We start from the raw sequence: 22,069 nt of genomic DNA, 5'->3' as shown, positions 1-22,069 counted from the left end.
GCTTCGCCGCACGTTTTGAGATTTAAACCCGCGTTTAACTTTTCCCAAATGGCGCCTCCCCGGCCCGCCCGCCCTGCCGCTCAGTGCCTTGCACACGGCGGCCGCCCCGCACCGGGTCGGACCTCCGCTCCAGCAGGGGGCGGCACCGCCCAGCCGGCGGCGGCAGGGGGGAAGGGGCGCGTCACGTGAGCGCCGCGCCCGCACATGGCGGCCGTCACCTGAGCGGGGAGGGGGCGGGAGAGTCACATGACGCCGCCGCTGGGTCGGCGCCGCCGCCTGATGTCCCGGGGCAGCCCCGTCCGCCCGGCACGGCCCGGCCCGGCCCAGCCCGCGCTGATGGCACCCAGGGCACCGCCGCCGCGGCCCCGCGCCGCCGCGTTCGCCCCGCTCCTCCTCGTCCTCTTCTCGCTGTCTTGTGGGCCGGGGGGAGGCGGCGGGGCCGCCGCGGCCCTGAGCGACCCTTACCGGGAGCTGTGCAGGTGGGCGGCCGGCGGGAGAGGGGCGAGGCGGGGGAGGGGAGGTCTCCCGGTGACTCTGTTGGCTCCCGCCTCCCGCGGGGCCGCCTGTGCGGGAACGGGGAGTGCGGGGAGCTCAGCCCCGGGGCTCGGCGGGGCGGGCCCTGTGCGCCAGAGCGTTTGGTCTGCCCTCGGTGAGGGGTAGGCCGGCGGGCGTTGGGTGTTCCGGGGCACAGGAGCGGGGTCGCGGGAGGTTGGTGGGTGTAGGGGGCGGACTGAGGGGTGCGGGCTGGCCGGCGGCGTGGCGCAGTGGGTCCCCGGTGGGACCTCGTCGCCCGGCTGCCTTGCAGGTACCTGAAGGTTGCAGGTGAGAAGATGGGGAGACTTGGCTGTGTGCGGGGCGCCAGTGGTCGGGACTGCTGTGTCCGTTATAGTGTGAAAAAACTCAGAATAATTTGGAGGGGTCATTGCTCGATATTCTTCTTTTTACTAGGGACGTTGTCAGATTCTGTTAAGTTACCTACAAAAGAGTAAAGAAGGTTTTGAGAAACGAGAACTGCTATGTGGAAATGGTGCTGTGTTTCATGTTTCGGCATGTTCCTACTCTGAATTCAGCTACGGGTTTTATCTGGCAGCATTATCTTGCTAGTCTTTGTTTCTTCATTATTTAACCAGAATACGCAGTGGTACTTACAGGAATATGTCATCTCGAGCAGTGGCACTGGGCAGGCACCAGCGTAACGCAGTGAATGTAGCACTCAGGGCAGAGGTTGCGTCAGTGAGGGAAAGGGCTCTCCTGGTGGAATCTGGGGTGTGATACTGTTAAATGCTGAAAAAGGGAAAAAGTAGGTTTGCTTGCAAGATTAACCTGTGAGGGTGGCAAAAAATGTTTTTGTCAGATGATCACTCTAATTGTAGAAGTGAAACAGAAATGAGAAACTATTGTGTGGCTTCTGGAGGCAATTTAGCTCTTCTGACTCGACGGATTTTCTTTTTCTTAAAAAAAACCGCTACCCTTAATGACTTGATTTTCAAGCAGTTTCTATTTTGAGAATAGCGTTAAGTCCTGGCAATGTCTGTCTTGGTTTTGTTGCATGTCTGGGACTAGAGGAATATTTGGGAGTGCCATTGAGAGACATGCAGGCTCTTTTTGGATACAAATTACTTAAGCTAGTTTCCTTTTGTTATTAGCAAGTGAAAAATAAATTGTGAATAGATAGCGTAATCGGCAATTTTCCTTTTAAGATGAGCTGCTTCAAAAACATCTGCTTGTTGTTGTGCCTTGGTGGAAAAAACTGCTTTGAGGGACTTATGCCTCATAATCTAGAAACTGGTAAAGGAAAAAACCCAGGAAGTTGCAGTCTGACGGGTGGAAAGATGCCATGGAGATCCATGGTGAAGTGTCGTCTCAGGCACAGTCGCAGAAAAGCTGCCAAGTGGGGGATGATGCAGGTAGGTAATGTACACACTTGTGTTATTGGCTGATGTCTCAGCCAAAATATAGAACATGGGTGTGCAGGACAAGTCCCTGACCAACCTATTTTTGCGCTGCCTTAAGACAAGGTTTTGATTTGTTTTACAACTCTTAAGAAAACGGTATCCTGAATTTGTGTGTCATAATAGGGCTGGTGAAGCTGCAGGAGCCTCGGCATCTGATGTGTGAATGTCAAAAGTTGGACAAAGATGGAAAATGTTGGGGGTTGGAAGAGGCACTGACTCTCCCTTAAATACGAATAGAATGATACCCAGGTTAGGAAAGCTGTCTTGCAGGGAGGAGGAAAGTTGTCAAAACTGTTTTGCGCAAGAACTGCGGCATGGTGCTACTTAAACTTGAGTTAGTGGTTTTCGTTGCTTGTTTTATGTAGCCTTACTGCTGGCACACTTGGACAGTCTGAGGAAAGAAGAAAAGCTTTCATTCTCTGAAACTTGTCAAGTGTCATGGCCTGTAGTGACTGGTTTTGTCATGCTTTCTCCTTCGTTCTTGTGTATTCTGACAGCTGACTGCTGTCATGTGACTTGCAGTTGAAATTTTCTTTTTCTCTTTGTAGAGGTGTCTGCAGGATTGCTGCAGTATGAGCACCTGGAAAGGAATATAGGGAGCTGGTTGGATATAGGAAGTTACTTGTCAATTTGGTCTCTTTCCTTCTTTTCTTTTCTTCTTCTTGCATTTTTCATGTGACAACACAGGAGAAACAAATTCTGGAGTTAGAGTTAATTTTGTGAACTGTTCTTGAAATCCATCTGCTTCAAAAACAGAAGAAAGCTTGACAGTTTGGGTTCATCTTCCATGTTACATCAGGGAAGTTACTGTAAAACTTCCCTTCCCCTCTAAAAAAATTGCAGGAAATGTTTCAGTGTGATGGTAGAGCATCAAATACAAACTATGTCCTCTGTGTGCTGTTTTGCCTGATAATCTACCCTGGATCACAGATTATTTGATGACAGGTAATGTTTTTATGTCCCCTGTAAGGATAGGAGTTGGTGCATAACTTCTATAACTTTTAGACTCGTGAGTGGAAGGAAAACTCCTTGGACTGCTCTACGTCACAGGATTGCTATTATGCAGAATTTCCAATCTGGGGGTTGTCAGCCAAGTCTCATTTACATTTAATGCTGCAGTTTTTACTAATGCAGCTTCTGCCGGTGACTGTATGTATAGCTCTACTCAAACCCTGTCTTTTCAGCCGTTATCATGAAACCACAACCGTGCTCTTGTTTGCCGTTGGAAACCCTGAGTTTAGTGCTCAGCTTAGCCTCAGTGAAGAAGCTGAGTACAGAGAGGTGACCTTTGTTTAGGTGAGCTTGCTCAGCTCTATGAAGTGCTTTACTGGACTTATTTGCACATGCACATGGTTGCTTCACATGGCTGGGAAGCTGCCATTATAATGGTTTGAGTGTGGTTTCTCGGCACATGAGCTTCCTATAGCTCTTGCGTACTTGAACTTCAAATTGCTATCTCTTTTCTTAAGCGTTCTGTGAAATGATGTAGTAGATGTGGTTTAGAGTGTAGCATGAAAGACCAAATGTCTTTCTGATGGAGAAAGCTGAACAGCTTGTGGTGTAACTGTAAGGCTATTAACGCATGATGCATATGCAGGAAAACTTGCCTGAAGACATGCAGCATGCACGATGGTTGTAAAAGGTGACGGGTAAGCTAAAGCACAGCTAAGCATGAGCAGGGATGCATTAAAAAGCTCTTGAAGCATAGCGATAGCTCAATACCTTGTGCCACTCAAGCTCTCGTTTTCTGTAAGGAGAACTTGCTTTCACATAGAAGTTTCTTTACCATACGTATTTGTACTAAAATCTTAGCCACACCTAATAATCGTTTCTCTGGCAAGTAGTGGCTCTGAGATGCTAGCTTCAAATTTGAAGTCCTCATCCTGGAAATTGTTCTTGAGCTTGTCTACCAATGATCGTGCTGGTTGAACCTGCTCATAAAGATGTTCAGTTTTATCTCTGCAGTGTTCTAACAGCTGAAGAGCTGCTGGGCACAAAATTATGTGGATGCATGACCACATACGGATCTTCTTTCCAACTTCGTGGGTATAGGTTGCCTTGTCTCTGCTGGGTGGTCTGTGTAATGCCCCTTCCGCAAAATGAGCCACTTTCCCAGAGAGCAAAGGTGTGTTTCTTTGTAACTATGCTTCACAGCTCTTTGGAGCAGGGTGTTCTCTTCTTCCTAGCAGTCATCCCTTGGGTAAGAGTTTGAGAACCAAAAACTTGAGTGTGGTTATGAGAATGGTAGCAATAGTCTTCCTGGTGCTTTGTTGCTTTCGAAGTGGTTCACTAGTGCTCAGACTTCAAAGTGGGTTTGGCGTGGGGTCTCGCGAGCTGTGACAGCCGTTAGCCACCTGCGCCTTCTCTGACCTCAGTGCCTGAGCTACTGGTTCACATGGCAAACTAGACTCGCTAATGCTCATATCCCTTTTCCCTTTCTCATGTTGGTTTTTTTCCATGACTTCCTTCTTTGCTTTGTCAAAAAATGTAGAGCGCTCTTTTGATCTTATGTCTTGCCGAAAAGTAGTTTAATTTTCTTTTTCTGCTGTCGCTTCAGTGTTTTAAAAACAAAGCTGGTAGCTGGAAAGGCTGACCTGCAGGCGAAGTTATTCCCAGTAACTCGTTTGGACCTTGCTTGCACAACTGCTTTTGATAGTGGCCTGGGTTGGTGCTGCCTCCAGCAAGGGATCCTCCCTCATTCCCTGCCTGCTGCTGCTGGGGCATGGCCAGAAACAGCTGCAAGCCAGACTGGGAGCCGACCGGGCTCAGTCCCCTCTCCACACACATGCGCACGCACCTGTTGTTTTTGCTGAGTTAATTTTGAGAGAGGGCAGTCTGTGAGGCCAACATTCTGCAGGGGAGGACAAAGAGGAGGAGAGCCTGCCCTGGCAGGTTGATGTGAGTGCATGTTTCAGGCCTCTTTAACTGTGGGATAGTTCACGTCTGGGTTTATCTGGAAACGGGCATCATGTGATTTCAGCCAAAATAACTGTTAGACAGTTTTAATCAAGGCAGGGGCTGTGTTTGAGCCCAGATCTTGAATGGCACCAGAAATGGCTGTTTGAGTGGTGTAATCTGCACAGTAGCAGCTGTATTGAGCCCCCTGGATAGAGAGTGCATCACACCCCACCCCATGACCAAGGTGGTTGCTTTTTAAAGCTGTTGGTATAACAGCTCCCTAAACTAGTTCAACTGCATTGAATCTGAGATAGCTTAAGCCCTTCAAACAAGATAAATTTGACTGGCCCTGGCAAGGGGGTAATTAAATGAGGTATCACCGCTGGTGGAGGTGAGTGCCGAGCGGCTGGAGGAAGCCAGTCTGCGTGGCTCACCGGTGGTCAGGATAGGGTGATGTGTTGCCAACAGATTGTTTCCATTATGGGATGCAGCAGAGAGGTCAGCTTGTATCTTATTGGAAAGTAGAGCACATGCAACTTGAAACTATTCCCAGGCACTGACTGAATGCCAGGAGTCTTACTTGTGAGAGGAGTAATTCTTGCTTTTACTGTGAAAGTGTATTTTGCATCTCTCTGATGAGAACAGCTGCTTAGGCTATATCCAGCCTGCTGTTACACCCAGTGAATAAATTCTTCCCTGCTCCTCCCACCCATTTAAAAAAAAGTCCCTTGAATTTTCTTTGAACTAATACTACTCTGAAACTGCATCAGATTTTCATTTTTGTGTGCCACTGAAGTTGTGGTTTGGAACACAATTAAACATGGGATTTCTTATTTCCTTTCTGTGAACTGTTTTGAAGGACTCTTCAGCCTTCCCTGTTCAGGGCCCTGTGAAAGGGCGGAGGTGAGGGCTGGCTTTGGTGGCTGCTTTGCTTCTGTTTTGTAAGCTGCTCATCTTGTTTCTCTTTTGCTTCTGGCATGTGGATAACCTGACTCGAAGATGTTGGTTTCCTCTGTTTCATAACATGGAACTGGGAAAGCAAAACCCTTAATCTCTCACAGAGTGATAATTCTGTTGTGTGAAGGACTTAGATTCTCATTCAGTTCACAAACAGATTTTAATTTGCAAGTTCTATAAATAAACCCCTATACTGAAGAAAAACTTTGTGCCTTAGTATTGTATGTTACCTTTTTGTTGTCTCCCAAAACCAGTCGAAAAAGAGTGTTGGAGCCCTTGGGAATTTTTCAGTGAAATGCTCATTTTCTGGAGCTTCATTGTGGAGAAACTATTTTGATAGAAATGCATTTTCTCCTGGAGGTAAAACCGGCTTTAGACTTAATCCCTTGAACCTACAGTCAGGTTCTTCTAAATTTTTGTGTGTGTGTGATTGTGTGTTGTCAAGCTTTCTTCCATTGGTGAACTTGGGTTATTCTGTACTGTAGCTTAATTCTCATCACCATCCCGCATTGGGATTGTCTTTATCCGCTTCAGAAATGCAAGAAACTGGCTCAGAATACTAATCAGTATGATTGTAAAATGTCAGCTCTGTCTGCTTATGAGGAAAGAAAAATGACAAGTGTATGTCTAGGATTGAGACACAGTTCTTTAATCCAATTAAAAAGTAATTTTATTGGTGTTTTAGGTATGACTTGGTACCTGGTAAGTTATTTTTTTGGCCTTATATTGTTGTATTTGAGTCTTTATATCCCAATATAATCAGGATATAATTTTTTTTTTTCAGTTTGCAGAGAGAACTGTCTTGTACTTGTCCCTAACTTGTTCCAACCATTAGCAGACTGAAATTAATAAGGCTGCTGTAGTACAGGGAAGCAAAGAACCCTGTAGTCAGTAATTAAACAGAAAATGCCTTACTGCTGGCTCTTTGATTAGAAATAGGATGCACTGGATTTGAGAGGAGTTAGGATTCAAAATCTAGAGTAAAGTAGCTGAACTGCTGTTGCCCCATCCTCACCCAGGGATTTGGCTTCAGAATGGAACAAGAGTGGGTTCTCCTTCTGGGGTAATCTGGGGTGTGATAATGTCGAGTGGTGCAACGCCTGTGAGCTAGAGATTAAGGCGAACAAACCTTCTGGCGAAGCTTCTGGTCAACTGCTAATTTCTTTATAGCCGAGAGGGGAGAGTTGAGCTCCCTTGCTGGATTTGGTACTAATCTGTAGATAAAACAAATGGTCCTGTGGGTCAGACAGATGCATTAAACCCAGTGTGAGCTGTAAATAATGTGAATACCTAATGAGTCACTGTGCTGTCCTCTGTTTGCTGATGTGATGACTCTGTGTTAAATCCTACTGAATTTTCCAGTTGGGATAGAAAGAAAGCTGAGGACTCTCTTACATTGCAAAAATCAATACTGTCCAGAGGCTGCAGGCTGCCTCCAGCGCCCGAAGAGGTGTAGCTCAGGTGTCATCTCAGGCAGACAGCAAATGTTTACTGAGCTGTGCCTTTTTAGCAGAGCTTGGCAACAGCGCTGTGCTAGTAAGCCAGGCTGTCTTAAAGAGGTCCTGACTCCAGACGAGCTGACCTGGGCCTGCCTCGAAACTGCGGGGTGCTGTGTCATGCGGCTGACCCCATCTCATGACAGACTTAGTGCTCGCTGTGAGGGAAGCGAATCCTTGCTCTACCTCTAACTACACTGCATTTATTTATTTATTTATTTATTTATTTATTCCTTCTGTTACTCTGATATATTCCCTGTTGTGTTTAACCAGAGCTTCATGTTCCTTTATCAGTTTTTAGATAGCTGACTTTCTGATATGGCTGTAGCTAGCTACTGTGATCTTTCACCGAGTCTCTCCTGGGTAGCTCTGCTTGCTTTCCAGCTTCAGGAAAGAAACTGCCTGTGCAATGTTGAGAGGTATATAGATATATAGATTATATAAAAAAATGAATAAAGGTGTATCCAGGCTCTGTTAAGCATTATTAGCATCTTTCAGGCTGAATGCTGTGAGAATCTCAAGCCCAATTTTGACCCTGAAGTTAGGTGGCTCTGCTGCTGGTGGGCAGGATGTGGCTGGCTGCTCTCTTCCACTTAGACTTAGCACTTCTGCCACTGTTACAGGGCATTGATAAAGTGCAGTAGTCTGCAGCCTGCCAAAGATGTTTGAGCAGTTTATCAGGTTCTCAAGGAAAAAAAGTTCACCACCTGTGATATACCTAGCTAGAGTGGCCTTTACAGAGATTAGATAGGGAAGAATGGGTGGTTGGGTGTTCAAGAAAGGGGAAAATGGGCCTGATGTATGCTCCTCAAGTGATTAAATTTGTTTTGTTCTTGGCCCCGACGCAATAACAATTATTTCTTGTACATACGTGTATAGAACACAGATACGAAACTCGAGTTAGTGGTGCTCTTAGCTTTATAACTTAGTTAATTCTGGGACTGGCGTCTAGAGGATGGTGGTGCAAACAATGTGAATACCAGCTGAGAGGCTTTTTTTCTTTTTTTTCTTTTCAGTTACACATGGGAAGCAATTGATGCAGACAAGCATGTGCTTTATAAAATAAACTTATGTTCTGGTGTTGAAGAGTGTGGAAGACAAAGTGCAGTCTGTGCATATGACATCAACAAGAATTCCTATCTGTCTGTGGGTAAGTAAATGAACGTCCTGCCTCGTAGGTGGTTCAGAGTTGTGTTAATGAGTGGTCTTATAACTATTGCAAAGTTTGACATGTTAGCAAAGATTTTTTTTTTTTTTTTTTTTTCCTCCTGAGAACAGTGTAAAACTTTATTCTGCTGTAGATTTACTGAGGAGGTTTGGGAAGACATGATCAGATTGCAGATAATAACTTCACAGGACAGTGAAACTTATGGTCTGGTTAACTACTCTAGCGTGAAACTATGCAAGGCTCTCTCAAGTAGAAACAAGTGCATCAACCTGTGGCGGGATATGCACTGTGCACAGCCTTGTTTGAAGCTTGATACTGAACACACGATAAAACTTGAGTTACAGCTCTAAACTATCACAGCCTAGCCCGATGTAACATCGTCTCCTTATTCAGAGTCAGGTTACTCTCTGTAATGCAGTCTTGGAGTATTGCTAAGCTTCTGGGATGTCATCTCTAAGTTGTTACACACAGAAAGGAAGTCAATTACGTACTGTTCTCTGCTGTCAGTTAAACGTGTCAAGTCTAGTGGCTGCTTTAGTAGTTCACAGATGGTCTTGGTGCTCTGAGGAGTGGTGAACTTCTGCATGCTAATCTGAAAGTGAAACTAGCATATTCCTTTACACGTGGTTTCATCCACTGGAAGCAGCTTGTGCTTGGAACAGTATTTATGTGCTCATTTTCGTGAATGCTTGTGGCTTTCAAGGTTGCTTCTGTGCTTCAGCTAATGAAACAATATATGAATACTGATGAAGAGGTTTTCTGATAGTTGACTATTGTTACTTCTAATAGAATAAGGCAATAGCTGTCTTCAGACTGCCTCTTAGGAGGTGCAGATCTGAAGTCTGAATTTAACATGCTTGCCAATCTTGCCTTCCATTGGCAGACAGCTCTGATGAGAAGCTGTGAGTCTTCAGTAAAAGTGTTTGAGGTGAACTGCTGGAAAGTGGTGAGGAGGAAGATGATTCTTGCCTGTATGCAGATGGACAGCAGCTGGTTAGCCGCCATTCTCCCCACGCCTCTCCATTAACTGTAGAGATGCTTTGTTTTCAGGCTGTGGTCATTCAGTGCTTTTCAAACAAACTACTAGGATTGTGACCCGGTGTTGCTTTGTTTTATCGGTCAAATTGTCTAAGTTTTGTTCTCATTCATGGTAAGTCTGAGGCTTATTAGTGATGCCTGCCATGCTTCATCGTGCTGCCTCTAGTTGTGTTGGAGCTTCAGCACCATCATACTGAGTTGAGATCGTGCTAATGAATTATCAAGCCTCTTTTTTTTAAAAAAACCCAAACAAATCCCAAAACCCACTCTTAATGAGAAAAGAGGAATCTCATTAATCCACATCTGGGCAGGTGTAGAATCCCTGTGTAGATTCCAGATACCTGGAAGCTAAGCTACATACCTGCCTTAAAGCATTCCAGCTGATATGAGGTTACTTGTATGTTAAACCTGAGTACAGCTGAAGGACTTTGATTTAGGGAAAGAAGGGCAATTTGCCAGCTGATAACTTTGCTAAGCTGTAAGATTTCTTCAAATACAGGCTTAGTTAGATCTCTTCTTCCTTCTTTCAGAAAGGAGCTTTGTCTGCAAACAATAGTTTTGCTTTTACATATCAGCTGTGCAAGAGGCAACAGTTACAGAGCTAGCTCTGTTGTTTGATCCCAGCTTTGATAAGGGGTAAGGCTGTACGCTCTGTGACTGCGATCAGTTTGTATCCAAGGGAGGCCTGTGGCTAGCGTTAACTGTGTGTCAGTGTGATGTACCGGTGCTGGTGTTGAAACCCCAAAGGCCTCTCCTAGAAAAAGCTCTTCAACTTCATTGATTGACCTTAGAAGTTTTCAAGGTGTAGGCAAATGCTTAGCTCTTGATCATCAGTAAGGACGTGGTGCTTGGTTAATTTAGTGTGACACCTAGAGACTCGAGTGCCATTTAGCTGGACTACTACTAAAATTAAAAGCGTAGATATTACTGTAACTGTTTGTTAACCTGAGTGGTGAAAAGTGCATTTTGTCTAGCTGCAGTAGAAGAACTGGACATACCATCTAAATGCCCTGTCTTCTGGACAACTGATGGGATGTCTTCCATGATTGCCTTTCTCTTTCATAGAATCTTAGAATCATGGAGTCAATGATCAAGGGGTTTTGTGGACAGTGTTTGTGATTTAGAACTATGTAATATGCAGTATCTGGTGCTAATTTTTCTAAGCTGTACTAGCTGATTTTAGTGTAATACTTTGTGGAAAGAATGCATCTCTAAAGTCATAAAGGAACATGAGTGATCATTGAAGAGAGCTTGATGTTATGGGAAAAATGGTTGCAGAACTGGTGCCCTGGAAAGAAGCTCATGGAAGGTTGATGGTGTGAGGCGATGGTTCATGAGATATCTTGCTCTGTGTCATGTGCCACTGAAGAGATTCTTGCTAAAACTTTTAGCAAGTTCACAAACTAGTTTTAAGCATGGAGAGGGGAGGAGAACGTGCATATTGGCCTGTAATAAACACGATGTACTCGCTTAACTTGATTTTTCTTGAACATTGCTGTAACTGAGGAAATTGGAGGCAGCTTAGAAGGTTTTAGAGCAATATAGTGTGTTCTTAGAGTTGAGAGAAAACTAATGCTTACAGAGCATTAAGCTACATCCTCAGGTGATGCTGCCGTAAGTTCTGTGCTAAATTTGGGCTTAGAACTGTGCACATTTATAACACGAGAGTTTTAAAACGTGTGTGCATATTGTTACTATATACAGCTCTTTTGACTGGAAACTCATGCTGGCTTCCTTCTGCTAATCTAGGGAAGAAAAGAGGATACTTTGCCAGCATCTTCTAAGCAATGATGTGATAAGTAGAAGTATTGCTTTCAAAGTAGCACATATCTTTAGGTTTACAAGGGCTGCATGACACCTTTGTTAGCATCAGTGCCAGAAGTCTTAAAACACGAAGATAGTCTTTTGATAAAAAGAGTGCCAGGAAATATAGAAGACATGAACCACTGACAGCCTCCAGGTGCCTGGAAGGTGGCACTGAACTGCAGTGCTGCTTACATGCTCCGCTGTTGCAGGTTCTCAGCCTGTGTGCATGCCTGCATGTACAGGTTTGGTTTGTGCTGCCCTTCTTCTGGGCTGGCATGACTCCACTCAACCTTCCCTTGAGAAGGTAGAGGATTATTGAATGATCTGTAATACTGGTTGATGTGGTTATGCAGGGGATGCTGTGAATGGCTGCTTACGTATGAGCATCTTGATGTGCCTTCCTGTAACGCAGTGAGTGTAAACATAGGTAGCGTGAATAGAGGAGCCCTGAGCTACTGAGAGGATGTTGCGTAGGTTAGCATCGAGTTTCTGTTGTGATTGCCACCACTTCAACTTTACCTGCAAGTTTGGTGGCTAAAGTTGCTTTCTCTCTGCTGCAGTTCAATGCAACCGATGATCATCAGAAACAGTCACAAATGGCTCTCTTCCCAGTTCCTTCGCAGGACTGGATTGTAAAAGAGTGCTGGGGAACTTTTTGGAAAGATGCCAAACAGTGCCCGTCACTGGGAGAAGCGCTGGCAGCTTGTAACAGCCTTGAGTATGTGTGCCTGGAATGGTGTTTCTCAGAATATTGCTTTGACTGTATTTTTGACTTTCTTGTACCCTCTTCCTGCCTAGTTTGCTTACTTCTGCTCCTTTTGCTCTCAAGACTGTATTACTTGGGTGTAGTGTAGTTTTGCTTGCCTTGAGTGAGGAGATAACAGGCTGGGCAAAGTTCCAGGAAGTGTGTTTTTTTCAGATGAAACATCATCTGGCCTAGGTGCAAAGCTGCTGTCTGCAGCAATTACAGATTTCACTTGCTTTCTCCCTAGTGTAGACATCAACAAAAATGGAAAGGGGGAATCTGGTCAATACTCATGCTTTATAGTGTTCTCTATAGTTGAACCCGAACTCTGCAGAATTAAAATGCACAGCGTCCATTTTTGATAGGCAGAGTTAGCATGCTACATGTAAAAGGGCTTGGTGCTTAATGCTAACCAAAATAGGTTTGAGCAGGAACATCTCAGTGGCCTGAGCTGGTGCTCATCATGAATTGGAATGTCCTCTACATGTATGTAGAACTGGCAATGTGCACATGCAGCGCAGAAGGCGAACCATGTCCTGGGCTGCATCAAAAAAAGCACAGCCAGCAGGTCGAGGGAGGTGATTCTCCTCTCTTCCGCTCTTGTGAGACCCCACCTGGAGTACTGTGTCCAGCTCTGGAGCTCCTAACATAAGAAGGATGTGGACCCGTTGGAGTGAGTCCAGAGGAGGCCACGAAGACAATCCGAGGTCTGGAGCACCTCTCCTATGAGGACAGGCTGAGAGAGTTGGAGCTGTTCAGCCTGGAGAAGAGAAGGCTCTGGGGAGATCTTATAGAGGACCTTCCAGTACCTAAAGGGGGCCTACAGGAAAGATGGGGAGAGAGGCCTATAGGGCCTGTTGCAATAGGACAGGGAGTAATGGTTTTAAACTAAGAGAGGGTAGATCTAGACTAGATATAAGAAATAATTTTTTTAATGGTAGGGGTAGTGAAATATTGGAACAGGTTGGCCAGAGAGGTGGTGGATGCCCCATTCCTGGAAACATTCAAGGCCAGGTTGGACGGGGCTCTGAGCAACCTGATCTGGTTGGAGATGTCCCTGCTCTTTGCAGAGGGGTTGGACTAGATGACGTTTGAGGGTCCCTTCCAACCCAAACCTTTCTGTGATTCTATGATACTCTCAATTATGCTGATGCTATTTGTATTAATGGCATAAAGGCTAAAAAGCTGATAAATAAAAGCTGATGGGAAGAAGGAGTGAATTGTAGTACTTGAAAGTAGTTGGTAACAGTTTTCTGATGGAGTCCCTTGTTCCTAAGACAGTGATTGGTTTGTAGTGGTACTTGCTGTTTGACTTCTTAGCATTCAAAGTGTTCGCTAAAAACCCTTGATAAAGTAGAAGTGTGATTAGAGGTATCAAACACTATCTTAGTTTGGATCTAGTCTTCCAAATGGCAAGAACCGCAGGGAAGTTCTTTAGCTGTACTGTGTTCAAAGGCTATATTCAAGTGGACCAGTATGTCTTGTGCTGCTCAGTATTTGAAATTAGAGCCTATCTGTTGAGCTTCTGTGAACATGCTGCATTATGATAACCCCTCCTTTTTTTTCCCTTTTTTTTTTAAAACAAAACAAAAACCTGTAGGTGATTTAGGTTTGCAAAAACTTTCCAAAACTCTTCTGGAACTCAACACTACCCATAACTGCTCGCAGCAAGGCAGTCAGCACCAAATTCAAAGCAACATTAACTTCCTCTGTGGGAAAACACTGGTAAGTCTAAATCACATGTTCTTATCTTAAGTGGAAATGGCATGTACTTCTAACTTGCTTTTTAAGGAGACTTACTGTCCTTGTGTGTGTACTAATTACTGAGCTTCATAGCTTAAGGAAAAGCCAGTTATGTTTTAGTACCAAATTAAGGTCATGATATACTGTGGCTTTCAAAATTCAGTCCTGGTAGAAAATAATTGCAGATCTGCAGCTTAGCTCTGATCATGGGCTCTTCTGGGTGTCTAATGTTTTTACAGGGATTGCACTGCAGTATTTTAATAGCGTAATATGGAGGAATGAGTCTGCAGAGTGCTGTAACAATGAGAGCTATTGTTTGAATGCTGGCTATGCCCCAGCTGTGGACCTAGCATGTCTGTTTAATAGAACAGCATTGAAGAAAATGCCTGACCTCTGTTATGGGTCAGTGTAGCTGACAACAATAAGCATTAGATTTTGTCTACACCGAGTTGAACCAACAGTGCTTAAATGTCCAGCTGGGCCTCTAGGTGAGTTCATGAGAATCTACTTAAAGTGTGAATGGAGAGTCCCAAAAAGTTTCTAGGGCTGTGTGTTTATGTATTTTTTTCTCCACATGCTTTTGGAGTTACACGTTCCACACACTTAACTGATACCACAGCTTGGTCTTTTGTACAAACTGTGATCAGTTCATATATTTGAGTTTCAGAGACAACTGCTTATTAGTGCTGCTGTTGGCACTGATGATGCTGTTGCACACCCCCTCTTGGAAATCCAGCCAATTCAAACAAAGTGCCAGTGCAGCAGAGAGGTTTAAATGCTTCCTGTTCTGTTTCAGGAGATGACTCTTTAAATTAAATTAAAAATTATTGCTCAATGCCAACTGTAACACCAGATCATAACGATCTTCAGACTACTTCTAGTGAGAGTAATTCTAACACTTATTCTTCATGTGAGTACTGAAAGGATTTTGTAATAGTGTGGAACAATTTGTTTCCAATAGGTTTATGGCAGGCTTAAATGGGGAGAGAATCAGTTTAAATATTCTGAAGTCCTACCTGAAGTGATGGAGGGAGAATAGAAAAATCTTATTGTTGTCTTTCTTGAAGCAGAGACATTCAGTTGAGCATCCATCTGTGAACCGTGGTAGAACCCCCATCGTGAAATAGATAAAAACGTGTATGACATGAGCCTACAAAAATAAGTAGCTGAGATTAGAGGTATTCTTTCTGTGTGGCAGAAGAGATTGCTAATCAGTATTCTTTGTAGGATAAAAGACAGGGATCTGGTAAACAATGCATTGCCTTGCTGTTCATCTGTTTATATATGTTTGTATTGGTGTTTTCCTTTCTAGTAACCACATGTGACTGGTGGTTCTGCCAGTATCAAGTGGTGTAGTGAGCACTTCTAAAAGGTGTAGTCCAACTACTGCATATTAGGACTGGCAGATGGTAGTTTAAGAATTGATGCACATGCAGACTCAGGAGGGTTTGGCACCTTGTATCTTCCTGAGCTTAGCAACAAAGCTGTTAAATAACAAACTTACTGTTAACGAGTGCTATTAAGAAACTGTATGCCCTTACTGTCTGACGTGCTGTATTCTTTTTTTTTTAATGTCTTGAATGAACTTCTTGCTGTCTACAGATGTAAAATAAAACTGTAGTCTGGCTTTTAAATATTTTTTTTTTCTCCTTTAAATAGGGTACCCCTGAATTTGTAACAGCAACAGAGTGTGTGCACTATTTTGAATGGAGGACCTTTGTGGCTTGCAAGAAAGACTTGTTTAAACCTGTGAAAGAGGTAATCTATTCACTATCCATACAGAAGTTACTCTTCACACGTCTGGCAATTTTACTCTTAACCCCTTACCCCAACCTCAAACTAATCACAGCAACCTCCGTAGACCTAACATTTTTGGAGGCCTATAAAGTATGGTGGAGCTGAGAATTTTAAATAACTCTTCAACCTTCTAGATGGGTGTTTATAGTAAAACTCTTCTAAACAGTAGAGCAGAACAGTCTAACTTTGGATGCCTCATTTTAGTCAACGTATCTAGCTGTAAGTATTTGAGCTTCCAGAAGTAAAAACATTTACCTTTGTTAACTTGGCTTGATATATGCCTGTTCATAACTTTTCCCTACTTGAGTAGCATGGATTGCATAGAATTTGTTGTTGTTGTTGTTCTAGGTCCCTTGCTATGTGTTTGATGAAGATTTGAAGAAACATGACTTGAATCCTCTTATCCAAGTTTCAGGACACTACTTGGTGGATGATTCTGATGATGATTCCTTGTTCATAAACATCTGCAGGGACTTAGGTGTGAGCACTTGCTTGTGTTACCTGTTAGTGTATAAATTTCTAGTAGTGTAGTTCTTTTCCATTGCCTTAGTTGGGGTGGTCCTATGGCCAAAGATCAGTATTTTAGGACTTGCACTACTGTTTCAAGCTACTTGTGGTGGTTTGAAGGCTGCTTTCTGTGAAGCCAAGTCTTACTCTCCAACTGTTGAGGTATTCAGATATATGCCCTTTCTGAATGGGCAAGTACTATTAGAAAAGTTGACTTAAACTGGACTGAGTGGAAGAGCTCAGCTTGTATTTTAGCTGCCTCTCTTTGCTGCCAGATAGGACCAAGATGGTTCATAGCAGTTCATGTGCTCTAAATTTATTACTTTGGGCTCTAGTTCAGGCTTATTTTCAAGTGAATGTCCTGAGATGCATCTAAAATAGTGCTTAGGTGCTTGGGTAGTAATGGTGCGTAGCAAACACTTTCATGTTGCTTAGGAGCTATATATTTAAGGAATTAAACCAGCAAAACCACTCATTTGAAACATGCTGAAAATGCTAGTTTAGCTGTATATTCCCACTGTGTTTTTCACTCTGCAGTTAAATATGTATTTTGTGCTCCTGTTAAGGATTTAATACTTCTATTTTTAGTGGCAGGTCTATTCTTTTAAAACTCCCATTAGTCTGAAACTTTTTGCTGACAGCTTTGAATAAGATGGTTTATAAGAAACAAAGGAGGGGAAAAAGACTTCCCTGTGAGGAGAGATTACTCATTACTTGGTATCATGTGGGTGGAGGGGGGAATACTTGGAACACTTCTAGAAGTTCTTGAGGCCCTGTGCATCCAGCAACTGTGCTAGCAACTGGAAACTAGCTGCAGCTACTTTGGCAGGAAGGATAAATTTGCTGTCCAAAAACAGGGCAGCATGAACTCTCCTCTGTTTATCACAAGTACTTCAGATTTTGTCTTGCCAGTTTCATACTTTAATGTAACCTGATTTAAAGATATTTTTAGAAAAGGGTAAAGCAATGAATGGTAAGTGAACCCACAGATAAAATGGCAAGATACTTCAGGTAGAGCAGGGCTTAGAAACGGAGTCCTATATTTTATTTTCTGTATTCTCTGACAGGAAATTCAGGTGGAGAGACCAGAAACTGCCCTGCTGGCAGTGCTGCTTGCTTGTTACATGAAGGTCAGGCGTATGATGTTGGCCGTCCAAAGGAACAGCTGAAACTTCAGGACAAAGACAGGTATGTAATTTTTGTGGTGATACTTCTGTGTGCACTTCTGAGTGGCCTGATCTGAAAAAAGCTGTCTTGGTAACAGATAAGTCTTCTAAAACTTATCAATACCACTTCAATTTTAAAGCATTAGCAGAAAAAATTATTCAAATACTGGGAGGGCAGAGTCTTTTTCAGACATCCTGTAGTACTGGTATAACAGATCAAATTTTCTTCTTCGTTCTGAAATTCCTTTTTACAGAACTGCAAAGCTCTCAGGAGTGAGGGTTGGTGGCTGCTCTCTGCCTGCAAGCAGAAGAGTGAGATTTGACCCCTACTGTCTGAGCACCCACAGGGTAAATGCCTTTGGCTCTCAGTGGGTTTACTCACTGTATTTTGTGAACTCTACTGCCCAGGAATATTTAAAAAGTTGAGAACAGGGCTAGATGTTGCCTTTTTGTATTTTTGCATTAATGAGTTCTTAATAGAAGAAATATATAAGAAATGCAAAGCTTATTGTTTCTGGTGGTGACAGGGCGGGGACTATGAGAAACTGTTTCCTCGATGCTGCCTCTGTTTGCTGCCTTTTTTGCTGGAAGTGTAGGTTGAAAAAAAACCAAAAACAAAAGCAAAAAACCACCCAAACAATCCAGTGTGTCTCAAGGGACTTACTTAATGTTCTGATCTTTCTGAGCTTCAGGTCATCTGAGCATACCTTGTCTGTAGGGTCAATAGCACCCTGTTGACTTCTGCAGTACTCTTTTTATCGTGGGTGCAAGCTGAAGAAAACATGCAGAATAAACCAGGTTAATAACAGGGTTATTTAATTGACAGGGTTGTGGGTTTTCTTTTGGTTTACAAATCACCTTGTTAGCCTTTTGTTGTAGGACTTTTCCCCCAACATTGAAACTAGTGGCTGAGGTGTTCTGTGCCAAGGCAGAAACTTGCATCTGAGGAAGCACAACCTGGTTCTCGAATTAAAGTGCAGCTGGTACTCTACAGAAGTGCTTGTCAAAAAAAGCTTAATCTTAGCCCTGCTGGGACTGAAGAGCTCTTCATTGTTTAAGGAAAATTTATTGGTTGTCCTCAATCAGACCAAGGTTGCCTGAAAAGGAAGTAAGATATATTGTGTCCTAAGGTATAGAGGCCACTTAGAAGCGTGACTAACGTGAAGCCAGACAGCAATTCCTCTGCAAGCTGTTGTCTTCTGCCTGTTAGACTGCATAGGACATTAATGCTTGGTTGGGAAGTTGTGTTGATCTGCTTGTTCTCTCATCAAAGTAGTGTTGCCATTTGTCTCTCCCTGTCAGATAGTTACCGTGTTTCATGGTAACATGGAGACATTCAAGGCCAGGTTGGATGGGGCTCTCAGCAACCTGTTCTGGTTGGAGATGGCCCTGCTTCTTGCAGGAGGTTGGACTAGATGGCCTTTAAAGGTCCTTTCCAACCCAAACCATTCTATGATTCTGTATTTTATTCTCCTATTCCTGCCTTGTCTGATCTGTACCAGTTGCCTTGCTCCTGTCAATTTGCTAATGAGTTGATCTTGCTCTTAATTCTAGGGGCAGAATGCAGAGATTATACAGAGGTGGTAAAAGTATAGGAATGTGGTAAAACATGAGTTGTTGTTACTTCCAAAAGTTGCAAGAGTCTTTATCACATCTGCTCTCCAGCAGTTTGAGAGCAACGCTAGAGTGTTCTTGTGACTGTCAGCCAAGTTCTCACTACGATATGGGCTACAAGGCATTGAGCATAGTCTTAACTGGGGTGCAAGAGGATGTTGTATTAAGTAATTTTGCTAGCACTGTCTTAATCTTCATTTTGGTTAACTATAAGATTAAAGGAATAAATACCTCCATAAAAGTCACTTTCAGGAACAGAACTAGTTTGATATATTCTGGCTGGGTATCTGGCAAAGAGCAGATGTTCTTTCCAGAGTATTCTTTTTCTGTACAGTGCACACACAGTGTGTTAATTGTATTTTTGGTTTGCTGTTTTCTGTTTGTAGGCTGGTACTGAGTTATGAGAGAATATATAGTGATGAAGAAAGGCCAGACTTCTGCCTAGGCCATAACCCAGCAGTGACAATCACTTTTGTTTGCCCATCAAAGAGGGGAGAAGAGGTAACTTTACTGTTTTACTTTGTGTTAAATGGTTGGTCTTTAACTTTTGTGTGCATTGTCTTTCATTTTTATTCAGGGCTGAAGAGAACAGAAATTATCTTGGTTTGCAGCTTGTGAAGAGTGTGAGATCCTGAAGATACTCTTCAAAAAGACTTCTAGAATTTAAAAATTAAACAAGAACTTGAATAAATTTTCCCCAGGGGTGTGTTTTTCTTGTCTTGGTGAATTTGGTTGTCCTTTCTGGGTTCAAAGCTTTTCTCTGAGAATAGGATGGAGGAAAAAAAATAGCTAGCAAGTGTCATTGCATGTCAGAAGTCTGTCACATACTAAGCAGGCTCCTGAACTCCTTTTAACTTAAAGTATAATCTCCACAATTAAGCAGCAACTTCGTTTTTGCAGGACACAGGTTTAGTGTAGCTTTGATGCAGTATGATAATCACTTTGATGTGATGCTGGATAATCTCAGCAACCCCAGTCCTTGAACTGGGCCAGAGTGGCTATTGCTAGTGCTCTGCCATTTCATATTGTTATGCTTTTGGTTGCAGGTTAGTGAAGGAGGAGCTCTTGTCTGGCAGACTTTTGGTTTAGTGTTTTGTCCCTCATCTGACCTAGATAGGTACCATACTTCATCCTCATTGCTGCAGGAAGAAACCATAGGCCTTTCCCTGCTGTCACCTTGTAATACCTCACTGCAACTGTGCGCACTTGTAGTATGAGTAGTATTACTACGATTACTTGTGCCTATAACTTATCTGATACTTACCTGTGTATTTGCCTGTAGTTTTAGTGGATGACAGAAATACAGATTTATTAAACAAAGTGAATTTCTAAGTGTTTCACTTTAAAGTGAGGAAAACCAAAACTACCCCTTCTCCCAGAGGTGCAAAAATATTCCACTACAGAAAACAGATCCGATGGAAGTGTCGGCTAAAGAATTCCCAAACTTCTTTCAGTCTTGATTTAGACTGAGGAGATCAAAGTTGCTAAAACACCATTGTCTAAGAGGCTGCTTTGCATTTAGAGAACTTGATCTCTACTGCCCTCTTGGAGGACTCCTCTGAGGCAAATACAGTCCAAGCTGTGCTTAGCAGTTTGGGATCACACATGTCTTCTTTTGCCAACATGTTGAGGAAAAGTGCTTTTTAAAGTGCTAGTACTTCTGCTGTCCTGCTAATGCCTGATACTTTATCTTTTTTTAGACTCCTAATAGTTTGCCACATCATTGATAAAAGCTGTTTTATTTCTTCTCAATCCCTATTTCTGAGAGGCCAGGGACAATGTTAGCACCTCTTAAGCTATTTACAGGTGAAGTTAGTCATTACTGACCCTAAAGGAATATGATACTGTTGCTTTAAATATTATATTTCAAATAGGACTCTACTTGTAATTTACATTCGGTTCACTTCTTTATTAGAGTGCAGGTCCCAAACTCACAGCAAAAACAAATTGCCGGTATGAAATTGAGTGGGTTACTGAGTATGCCTGTCACAGGGATTACCTGGAGAGTAAGAGCTGTCTTCTGACTAATGAGCAACACGATATCTCCATTGATTTAACACCACTTACTCAACTTCCAGGTAAGCTGACTGTGTTCCTTTTGCATTTGTGGTGTTACTAACCAGTCTTGTAGTTCCATGTTTGGGGACAGAAAAATGTCCTTTCTAGATATTTGGTTTTTTATATCTGTTCTGCTGTGTGTTAGAACGCTTTTTGTTTTATTGTTCATTCAGATTATGTCACGCCGTATTTAGCCAAAGATGACAAAGAGGAGTATTACTATTACTTGAATGTGTGTGGGAAAACCGCTGCAGGTAACTGCAAGGACAGCAGGGGATATGCTTCATCTTGCCAAGTAAAACCTTTGAATAACCAGCAAAAAGTGGCAGGAAGATTTGAGAACCAAACCCTAAGGTGTGTAAAGGCTCTTTAGCCCTGCTAACTGATCTGGTTGACTTATCTTTGTTTCTTACTTTGCCCTTACTTGTCATTTAAGCAATATTTGATAGAAAATTCAAGTATTTTTGCTCATTTTTTATAGAAAAAGTTTAACGGTTTATCAGGATAGTATTAGCAAACAGGAGCAGATGAGGTTGGTAGAGGCCATTGCCTAGACAGGGAAGAAACTTTCACCATCTTTGGTGTCAGAATTGCAGATTGTGCTATGCTGCTTCTTGCTCTCCTTGAGTTTTACATGTGAAGTGGTATCAGGATATGATGTTTTAAAAGCTGTCATCAACAAGAGGGCATCTCTGCTTCCTTTGCAAGAGCATACGTTAATTGTATCCAAGATTACTGAGGTTGAGTGTTTTTTTGTGGCGTGTGTTGTTTGGTGTTGGTGTGTGGGGTTTTTTTTTGTTTTTTTTTTTGGGGGGGGGGTTGTTTTTTTTTTTGTTTGTTTGTTTTTGTTTTTAACTTCAGGATTCCCAAGTGGTGTATGAGGATAATAGTTAGCATGAGATTGCAAAACAGAGATTATTCACCTAGGTATGGTCTTCTGACAGACTTGTTGGAGTGATTTTTCCAGGAAGCAGAACTTCCTCCAGCTGCAGAAGTAGCCATGCAGTAAACTAATGAGAACAGATATTCCACCACAGCTGAATAGCTTTAGAGTGTTCTTTAAACTCTATACAAAGTCATAAAAAATAACCAGAAAAATCAGTGGATCCAAGCCTTTGTTG

General features: G+C 42.9%; 1 protein-coding gene across 1 annotated transcript in view; it reads left to right on the top strand.

Annotated features, from left to right (window-relative positions):
- The first annotated feature begins 300 nt into the window (after positions 1-300).
- IGF2R (insulin like growth factor 2 receptor) overlaps positions 301-22,069 on the top strand; it is a 57,803-nt gene continuing 36,034 nt past the window's right edge. Inside the window, exons 1-9 of the mRNA XM_086745616.1 lie at positions 301-479; positions 8,323-8,456; positions 13,664-13,788; positions 15,466-15,564; positions 15,952-16,081; positions 17,178-17,298; positions 19,277-19,391; positions 20,806-20,968; positions 21,122-21,302. Coding sequence (XP_086601742.1) covers positions 337-479; positions 8,323-8,456; positions 13,664-13,788; positions 15,466-15,564; positions 15,952-16,081; positions 17,178-17,298; positions 19,277-19,391; positions 20,806-20,968; positions 21,122-21,302 — 1,211 coding nt within the window. The 5' untranslated portion in view covers positions 301-336. The remainder of the gene's footprint in view (positions 480-8,322; positions 8,457-13,663; positions 13,789-15,465; positions 15,565-15,951; positions 16,082-17,177; positions 17,299-19,276; positions 19,392-20,805; positions 20,969-21,121; positions 21,303-22,069) is intronic.

The sequence above is a fragment of the Chlamydotis macqueenii genome, chromosome 3 (genome assembly GCF_036417535.1).
Source record: "Chlamydotis macqueenii isolate bChlMac1 chromosome 3, bChlMac1.mat, whole genome shotgun sequence".
NCBI lineage: Eukaryota > Metazoa > Chordata > Aves > Otidiformes > Otididae > Chlamydotis > Chlamydotis macqueenii.
The sequence above is the reverse complement of the archived record's forward strand: the minus strand, read 5'-3'. Positions and strand labels throughout refer to the sequence as shown.